Raw genomic sequence first — 9,950 nt, forward strand, 5'->3', positions numbered from 1 at the left:
ATTTACCTGTTACTACCACACACCAAATCCGGTAGTTGGTACTTCCTGGCTTGTGTGGCCACTTCGGAGTTTTTACATGCTTCGGAATTTGTACATGTTTTGGAGTTTGTACGTGCTTTGTCTCTAGGGGCCACTGTAAATATACTTTTATTTATTCACTCCACATAAAATGTAATAAATAAATCATATAATACAAAAAACAACTGTTTACATTTCAACTTTTAACTATTTAAATTCTCAGCTTTTTCTTTTTAAACAAATTTAAAGTGAAACAACACAAGTCACTGCAAACCACAACACAATTAAATATAAATTAAAATATGAAAACAAAAAGAAGATGCACATTCTCTGTCATATGGGCCTGCATGAATAAACTTTCTGAATCCTTTATCATCTGCAACTGAAAATAGTTGTGGATGATTACTATACCTTTCTAATGTGACGTTGTTGTCCCAGGCTCTCTTTCCCTCCCACTCTGTTCCTGTGCTACTGTGAGTGTAACTACCGCCCCTCCCCCCTCTGCCCAGCGCAAAGCACAAGGCTCGCGTGCGGAGTGAAGCGAAAAAAAAAGTGCGAGAGAGAGGGTGAGAGAAAGAAAAAAAAAAAACAACCCACAGCTCGCGATAAGGAGCCGGCTCGCGTCCTTCACTTCAAAGAGTCGGCTCTAAGAGCCGTTTCGTTCGCGACTGACACATCACTACTGTGTGATAAAAAGCGTGTGTGTCATATGAGGGAAGCTTTATGTGAGAGTACGCGCAGGTCTACCATTTAAAAGCCATTCATATGAAGCGCTGTTGATGACTTGCTAGATCTGCTGTTCCTTAACATCCGCTTAAACCGATAAACACTGACCGTAGGCTCGTGTGTCTTGGTGATTTATTTATGGCTGTGAATCTCAAATGTACTCTCCAACGCACCTCTCATCCACTAGGAACAATTAGCTCAGTCTACAGCGTTGTTTTCCACGGTACCGGGCGCGGCGCCGGTCTGCAGGCACTACACGGCGTTCTGTGTCGTCAGTTATCTTGCACGAGGAACCTTGCGCGTTCACGAAGCCCAGACCTGCGCGCCCGCGTTTGAATACCGGCTTGAGCCGGTAAAGAGCTGCCAAAGCAGGCAGGAAATCATCCGCTGAAGACAAAAGATGCAGCTCCCTGAGACTGGACGCCTTTGTGTCTAAGCCGTACCACTTTCATTCTTCACATATTATTTGCAATACGTAGATATTACAGTCTGAGACAGGTTCCGTCCAGTATTCGTCCAGATAGCCCTGAACCGCACAGATCCATTATAATGATCATGAGATAGGAGAACTTTATTCCATCACACGGCCGGCTGTCCTCCCTCACTGCTCTGCTCTGGAGGTAAGTCAGACCTAAGTTTGTCCGGCTGTAGGATGCTGTCGAGCCTCGGGTGCTGAGAGGCGGGGTACAGCGGTAGCGTCTATGGTTCTTTAATGTTAACATTTTCTAAGGTTTATTATCTGAACTATACTTTACTGACGTATTTATTATAAATCACTTCAAGACTCAAATGAAGCGACATTTTTAGAAACATTTCACAGTTAATAGCAGCAGGGAGTCAAGAAATAGCTTCTGCGCTATGTGTTTTAGTGGGTAAGAAAGCCCACGGACGCGATATATTGACATCATCCTTCCTCTGCACTGCGGATATGTCCAACACAGGCAGCCCTAACGCATACCGCGTCAGTATTTAGGCCGTATCTTTTTCATACTCACCACTGGAGTGTGTAGCATTTTACTTTTAAAGTTGGCAGAGGCAGCTTTCATTATTCTACTGTCCATATTTAGTGTGTGTCTAATAATCTCTACACTAATACTTGTTTAAGGTCGGAACCATCCTCTCGGTGTTCTCATTATTTTATTAATGATTCAAAGATGGTGAGAAATTCTGATCACACGCTCCCACAGTACTACCATATCATCACAATACTTTATTAATCCCTAAGGAAATGATGTGCGTTACAGTTGCTTCAACACAGTAACAGGTTAAACTATTTAAACAAACAATATGTTACATTGTTGTCAGTTTCCAACAGATCTATGATCTGTATGTATCTCAGTGTTGTACTTGAGCATAGTAGTGTTGAACTAGAATGATTTTCTAAGCTGCCATTTTTTGTTTTTAGGACATTAAGTGTGACTTTTTAAATCTGACATTACAGAAAAAATAATAATGCCTGAAAATCAATGTTGCTACTGATCATTGATCTGAGGGCCCAATACAAATAATAATCAACCACTAGTTTGAATGTAGTTTATAGAACTTTTAGAAAACTTTTTAGTTTTGTTCTCCATAAAAACCAGTGGAGTTACGTAGACATACTGGAAAGGGTTCAAATGTAAAGAATCATAATTCATTTTAGCTATGTATATTTCAGGCTGTGGAAAAGAATATTAATAAATATTATTTTTACATCAGTTTTGGGAAAGGTGTTAAGAGTTAGTATTTTCAGGCTCATCTAAAGGTTAATTTCATGACTGACATATTTGTTTGTTTTTTACATTGTTAATGCTATTACAGGTGTAGTTGTTCTCAAAACTGGAAAGCTTCGTGTTTTTAAGGAAAAGTTGATTACTTTAAATCAGCGTTTTTTGCTTGAAGAGTTTCGAGTTAAAGAATAAATGCAGATAGTTACTGCATCGAGTAGTGTAGACTTGAGTTGCAATTTTCATGCTAGGACTTAAATATATTCGCACTGTTAAACAGACCAAACATTGTTAAAACATAGTTAATTAGAGATAACTATATTTTTAATACCTGTGAACCAAAATGTCTGTAGTTGTATAAGAAAATGGTGTATTAAATTTGTGTCATTAAAGATCAGTCTTATTAGTTAAAAACGTTTATTTTAACTTTTTTTGTCCAATTTGCAACAAACCAGATGCCAGCTTTGGATACTAATATGAATCTATACTGTGATAATATTTCTGTCTAGCTCTAGAAAGTCCATGTATGTTGGTATTAGGCGAGACTGCCTCTCAAAGGACTATTACTGCAGTTTGGTAATGACCTCATGACTAAACGAAGTAGTGGGTGTGTGATAGGCACATTTAAAAGTTGCAAATCTGCCTTTGTTCTTCGTGTATGATACAAGACAGCACTTGTGATTTCAGTGTGATTTTGTTAGATGTGCATCAGAGTTGCACAAAGCAGATGAGGGAGTTAACTTTCAAGGTAAAAGACCTTGTGCAGACAAAATACTGCCTGAAAACACTCCTGGTTTGATTTTTAAGTGCGCAAAGAATGGAATAAGAGTGTGTCAACATTAAAGACATGCATCGCACAGGCTGTTCTAAACTCAACCCACTCGAGTCGTACCCTGGCTTTTACAGTAAAGAGACAATTTAAAAATGAATGACCACCTCAGTTTGTCTTCATAGCCATAAACAATGCAAAAGCAGAGATTTAGCATTTTTACAAAATTGTAGGTTAAATATTTCCATTTCTTTATTCCAGTGAAATCAAGCAGGTACAGTAAGATTGGTTGGATTTGTGTGTCATGGGTAATTAGATTTGTTATCTCTTATTCTCTTTGTGTAGTACATCTGACAAAGAAAGTGGTTTGAGCCATCTGAGGTATACGGAGTGGGCTTATGTTAAATGGACTAGTTGTCATATTGTGCTTTAATATTTACATTATGGTCAAAGTATTGGTTCTTCTTTATTAACTGGTGCTATTTCTGTTAAATGTGCCTGACTTGGTGCTCAGCAGCAGCAAAGGGCTGTTTTTATTTAAAACATCTCTGCTTCTACTGAAGTTCTGCTGCTGCCAAGTGACCCAAAATCAGCAAATTCACCTTTGACCTCCAATTATAACTGTTTTTTCCATCTCGTCCTGCAGGTGACTTGGTTTAGCAATGAAGATACCCAATGTCCAAAGTTGTCTGGGTCCAAACATTTACCCAGAGGTGCCTGATGGTGGCTGGGGCTGGGCTGTGGCTCTGGCTTTTTTCCTAGTGGAGGTCTGCACCTATGGGGTCATCAAGAGCCTGGGTGTCTTCCTCCAGGATCTGATGGAAGAGTTTGGGGAGAGCAACAGCCGTGTGTCGTGGGTCATTTCCATCTGTGTCTTCGTTTTCGCCTTCTCTGGTCAGTCTCTTCTCCTGTACTCTTTAAGTTTTTAAGAGACTTTGTGCATGCAGAAAAATTGAATGTAAGACAAAGCCAGGAGGCAATGTCAAGGCCCATTTCCTAACCTTCCTATTTCTTAAACCTTTACAAAGCCTGTCCCAGCAAACACAGGGCAAGAGGCAGGGCACACCCTGGCCAGCCTGTTGCAGAACTAACGAATGCTTTAATACTATTATACAAATAATATCTAGATAGATCAGAAAAATGGCCCTTGTGTTGTTCAGATTATAGACGAAGGAGATATGGACTACATATCAGGAAGGATCAATTCTTGGCCCCCTCCTGGTATTAGACTTTGCCTATGATGCGTATTGTCATCAAATAAGTTTGTATGTGTGAACACTGACATTTTTGACACTGAGGAAAGTTTGTGTTCAAGCATTTTGGTGGTCTGTTTGGATATGTTTGTTAATTAAGAGTCTGGTTGATGTCTCAGATGTAGAGAGAGAGTACAATCAGCTAGTGATGACCATAACTTTACCTTATCACAATGACACGACAGCCAAAGTCTGACTGTATTTATTTTAGATTTAAATTTTAAATACATTGCTGTTGTGATTTTCATCCTCAGCTCCTCTGTCAACAATGCTGAGCAACCGCTTTGGCTATCGACCTGTGGTCATGATGGGAGGCTTCCTTATTAGCCTCGGAACTATCACCTCTGCCTTTACCAGCTCCGTCACTGAGATGTACATTACCACTGGGATTGTAGCAGGTACTAAAAAGACACAAGCTTTTCCACACCTCTGTGTGTCTGTTTTTATCATCATAGTGTGCCGTTTACAGAGCTTTACTTTTGCAGATGTGTTTGTCTTATTTAACACCCTGTGAATTCTTTGACTTGATCTGAAGGGACTCCTAGCAGTGTGAGCAACAAAATCTGCTACAATGTATTTCTTCCACAACTGTCCAATGAGTGAGAGGAGAACAGCCTCTCCAAAACACCATCCAGTCAGGTCTGATGTCTTAGCTGTCCAGGACTGACAGAACAGAGCAGAACAGGAAAAGTAAAATAGTTCCCAAAACACAAATTTTACTTTGGGATCAGGTGTAATAAAACTGAAGCAGCTGAAGACAGAGCAGTAAATTGACTTAACCAAAGTAAAAGATTGAATGACGAACCAATTGGTGGAGTGAAATGTCATCAAGGCACATTAACTTGCTTTTTTCTTGGACAGAAAGCACTGCTAGCTCTCCCACCCTAATGACCATGTCGGCCTGTGAAGTGGACTACAGCTAACTTGGCAACTCCTTCTCTCTCCCCCGTCTCTCTTTTTTTTGTCTTTACATGCCTTTTGTCTTTCAGCCGCAGCTGTAGCAAACCCGAGTCATCACAAGCAGCCTACCATCTTTGACAAAGGAGTGACCTGACACCTTGAATCTTTGACCCACCCCCCCTAGCAGTGTTCTACCATGCGGGCCAGTGGCTGTCATGTCCCCTTTTTCTCTTCTCCTTTTTTCACAGGCCTTGGCTACTGCCTCAGCTTCCTCCCCACTATCACCATCCTAGCCCAGTACTTTTCCAGACGGCGAGCGCTTGTCACCTCGATGGCTTCTTCAGGAGAATCTGTTGCTATGTTTGTATTTGCCCCAGGTAAGTGATCAAAGAGCATTTACTTCAGAAATGGCTTGTGACCTATAATCTGATTGTTCTTCTCCTCGTACCTCCCATTTTTCCACAGCCTTCACTACACTCAAGGAACATATTGGCTGGCGCTTCTGTCTAGTTATTCTAGGTATAATTCAAGCGTCTGTGATTGGCTGTGGGGTTCTCCTTCGTCCAATCGTCATCGAGCCAGAACCTTTAAAGAAAAATGATGACGAGACGCTCTCCGTGAAAAAGATGCAGGCTGTTTACGAGCTGGAAAATGAACAAACCAGAACCTCCATCAGTTCGGACATCTCCCAAGGTTCACAGGACTCTGGTGTCACCTCCCTGTCTGCCTCAAATGTAGACCTGAGACATGCAGAAGGAGAAACCAAAGCTCTGATGGAGTGGAAGGACAAAGTGCCGGACAAAGACGGTGAGGACACATCACTGTCCATGCCTTCTGCTCAAGTCAGTGAGGACAAGGGGGACCTGGCAGAGCTAGATGGGGGCCCTGTAAGGTTCACAGGTTCCAAACTTCTGGACTTCTCTGTCCTTAAAGACCCTGGCTTCATCTGTTACTCCCTTTTTGGTCTATTCGCCACTCTTGGCTTCTTTGCGCCACAGCTCTACATCATTGAACTGAGCAAAAGCAGGGGTGTGGAATCCACCATGGCCTCCTATATGCTGTCTGTGATGGCTGTGGCTGATATCTTCGGCCGCTTGTTCATCGGAGTGGTGCTAAACAAAGTCCGATTCAGAAAGACCTTGGTGTTGTTGGGGTGTGTGGTTCTGATGAGCTTGGTTCTGGTGGCCTTCACTATCGTGTGGGAGTTCTGGGGTTTGGCGATCTGCTCCGGCTTCTTTGGCTTCATCATGGGCACTGTGGGCTCCACGCACATTCCCATGCTGGCTGAAGAGGATGTCGTGGGCATCGAGAAGATGCCGTCATCTGTGGGAGTGTATGTTTTCATTCAGAGCTTTGCTGCACTTGCTGGACCACCGCTGGGAGGTATGAGCGCCTACTTCTTCGGTTTGATTTAACACATCTCTGGGTATAAAGTCTTAACAGCTGTCTCATTTTTTCCCCAGGTATGCTGGTGGATATCACTGACAACTATGGTGCTGCTTTCTACTCCTGTGCAGCAGGCACAGGTCTTAGCGCCATCTGTCTGGCTCTGGTTGGCCCTGCCAAGTCTAGAGCGTGCCAAAGAGTGAGCAGAGTCCAAGAGAATGCAGAAGAGGTGAAAATATCTCAGAATAGTGACCAGTCCGACTTTTTGGAGGTGGACTTGGCCCCAGAAGACAGTCCAATTGGACAGGGTGAGGATCAGGACAGCTGCGTTATTTGAGCCCAACCACAGCGTGGCATCACAATGGACAGAAGTGTCAACCAAACAAGTGCAGATGTACTGCAGGAGGCGTCATTGCCACAAACACCAGTGACGGCTGGAAAATCTCAGGTGTCGCATTTCCACTTTTCAGCAAACTTGAAATTCACTTCTTCCAGTGAAGAAAACAATCTTATATGAGACCAATGAAACATCCGTGAGCACATGTCCACACTTTTCTGTCTGTTTAGGGTAAAACCTTTCTTTCACAATGTGTGAATTATATAGAGAACTGCTATCATGATGTAACTCCGGGTTTAGCCTCTGTTCTGTGAGCTTTACTTAATGCAACCATTCAGCAACGTTTCATGAAAAGATAGCACATCGACTCTTAACATTTCAAGAAACCTTCATATTGATCACTTTGTGAATATATCAAAAACTACAGGTTCCATTTGGTAAAACCAGCCTGGGTACATCTTTATAGCTGTGTCCCAAAACCTATGTCGCATCCTTCGGAGGCCGCATTTGAAGGCTGATTATGTCACAGCGACGTGACGAAGGCTGTCCAAATGCAGCCGAGAAATGGGTCCTTCATTTCCCCGGATTTGAAGGGTGTGTCCTTCATGCCCCAACCTATCCCAGAATTCATAGCGCGGCCCAGCCAATTCCAATTTTCAACAATGGCAGCTGCTACTAAGTTTAAATATTACTCTTATTACTCTTTCTGGGTCACAAAATAAACTTTTAATATATTTTCAGGCGAGAAAGCAGCCGTGTAAACTTCAAATATCTACTCTGTTTATCAAGACATCACATATTTGCAAAAGCGCTCCGACGTTTTCGGAGACGCCTGTTACCCACCAGCTCGATAGCTGACCGGGAGCTCGAGGGTCACTAGAGCCGGTGAGAACAGCGAACTCCCGGCACATCGTTTTCAGATCACCGCGGTCTTTGGCTACTCATGTTAAACATGATATACAAGTCACTTAGATAACTTAAAATGTTATTGTTTGGCTTTGTGTTTTATTTGTTCCTGAGTAAATCGGTTTGGCTCAGATTAAAGTTCTAGTTTTCACACAGCTGAATAAACGTCAAACAGAAAACTGATTAAACAGAAGTGTGAGATGCTCGAGAGTTTACTCCTGTGTCCTGTTATATTTTAGACAACAAGGAGCAGACGGCTGAGTTTATTAAACTCCGCCGAGACAGCGGTGACGCAAAACTGAAGGCTAGACGGTCCAATTTCACAGCCTTGCACTTCCGGCCTTCTCGGTCTTTGGAGGACCCGGCCCACGTAGACCGCAAAGGACGGGTCCTTTGAAGGATGCAGCCTAGGAATTGGGACACAGCTTATATCATTGGTTTTGTCTGTGTTTCGAAACCTCACTAGATTAGCGTACATTTAATAATTACTACTAAAACATTTTTTCCAAGCCACATGACCAGTGGTTGTTCCAAAGCATGCTTAGAAGTGTTTGGAACCAGACCAAACGTTCTCCTTCTTACTTGAGCTCTGTATTGAGGCCCAGTACACCCGCCGCAGTGGTTGCTTCACTCGCCGCCGCAGCCTTGTCTCACAGTCAGTTGTATTTCAAAACCAGAAGCCAAGACTTCATCGAGTGTTTTATTGCAAAGTTTTTTTCCACACTTGTTTTTTTTTCTACCTGTTACAACATCTCAGCTTCTGTACTGGAATATGATTCAAATGGCGGTACAAAGCGACCCGATCCCAGCTGCAGCAGGCGCAGTGCAATGCACAAAGTTACAAAAAGCAAGAGGTGCACGGCTGGCCAAAGTGCTGCAAAGATTCTGTCACGTGACACGTGATGTCATAATTAGTGCGTGACACAGCGAGGATAATGGGGGCATTCGTTTCTGCTAACGTTGGCTCGATGTGCCTGTCTCAGGAAAGGAGCTGCGTTGTTAACTTTCCCATGTTCACACAAACTGTTCTCATGAAAGCCCCAAAGGGGCTGTTTCATTCCTGCTGAGCACAGGTTTTTGGACCCATTCTTGATGCCCACATGATAGGATCACTTCAGAAAAGTTGGAACTTGCTCCTCGTGGCTTTAAATCACTGATGTGTCTGTATGAAGGACGATTTCCACTGCTGCTAAAGTGGACCAGAAATGCAGTTCTGCAGTCTAAACACAACGCCTGGCTCCTCTCTGATGGTTTTACGCACATTCATTTAACTTATTTTTTATTGACTGCTTTCTCACATGATGTTATCCATAGCAACACTGCAAGTACAGCAGCAGTGTTCCCTGATAGGTTGGCTGAACTGAAGCACCAGCTGGTCTGTGCATCTGGAGCTTTGAATGATGGAAAAGCTGCAGATTGTGGGATTAAGTTATGATGAGAATCAGCACCACTTCACATCCCTAATTGTGCTTTGTGTAAACCTGTTGTCCTTATATTATCATGATATGATCCTATTGATGTACTGTAGAATTACCTTGTACACATGAGGCCAGTGGTGATACAGCAGAAGTGAAGGTTTGCAGTGTTTTTTGTTTGTTTGTTTTTGGCCAGTGTCATGGTTGATGAAATGCAAAGTGCACAGTGTATAATAGTCGTCTATGTATGCAAAGCTGTGACAGACAGATTTGATTGGAGAGAGACGTTCATTGAAGCACCTCTCCCTTCCTTCTGCAGGCTCACATTGTCTCTACACCCATCACAGCCTGACTTGAATACTTTAATCACTGTATCCTTTTTATTTAAAGTGTTTCGGATGTTGATTGAATCCGTTTGTTTTTTACCTTTCTTCTGTTTAGGTCTTTTTTTTATCTGAGTACAAAGCAGGGTCCTGCCTATTCAATGCTGTATCACTCTCATGATATATTTTCCAAATAAAACCTTGAAACATC

At 42.5% G+C, this 9,950-nt stretch overlaps 1 protein-coding gene across 2 annotated transcripts; it reads left to right on the top strand.

Annotated features, from left to right (window-relative positions):
- Positions 1 to 1,123: 1,123 nt before the first annotated feature.
- LOC134625760 (monocarboxylate transporter 7-like) lies at positions 1,124 to 9,950 on the top strand. 2 transcript variants are annotated; one of them, XM_063471026.1, is made up of 6 exons: positions 1,124 to 1,364; positions 3,866 to 4,113; positions 4,727 to 4,870; positions 5,621 to 5,749; positions 5,838 to 6,755; positions 6,836 to 9,950. In XM_063471026.1, the coding sequence occupies exons 2-6, from the start codon at positions 3,882 to 3,884 to the stop codon at positions 7,093 to 7,095; spliced, it is 1,683 nt and encodes a 560-aa protein (XP_063327096.1). In that variant the 5' UTR covers positions 1,124 to 1,364; positions 3,866 to 3,881; the 3' UTR covers positions 7,096 to 9,950. The 2 variants fall into 2 exon arrangements, with proteins under 2 accessions (XP_063327096.1, XP_063327097.1); XM_063471027.1 differs by lacking the exons at positions 1,124 to 1,364; positions 3,866 to 4,113 and having other exon boundaries at positions 4,765 to 4,870; positions 5,462 to 5,749.

The sequence above is a fragment of the Pelmatolapia mariae genome, linkage group LG4 (genome assembly GCF_036321145.2).
Source record: "Pelmatolapia mariae isolate MD_Pm_ZW linkage group LG4, Pm_UMD_F_2, whole genome shotgun sequence".
Taxonomy (NCBI): domain Eukaryota; kingdom Metazoa; phylum Chordata; class Actinopteri; order Cichliformes; family Cichlidae; genus Pelmatolapia; species Pelmatolapia mariae.

Bases quoted from the DNA above. Each gene is read 5' to 3' on its own strand.
- LOC134625760 (XM_063471026.1), top strand. From the start codon at position 3,882: ATGAAGATACCCAATGTCCAAAGTTGTCTGGGTCCAAACATTTACCCA. The intron at 4,114-4,726 runs GTCAGTCTCTTC...TTTCATCCTCAG, and splicing joins CTTCGTTTTCGCCTTCTCTG to CTCCTCTGTCAACAATGCTG. The intron at 6,756-6,835 runs GTATGAGCGCCT...TTTTTTCCCCAG, and splicing joins TGCTGGACCACCGCTGGGAG to GTATGCTGGTGGATATCACT.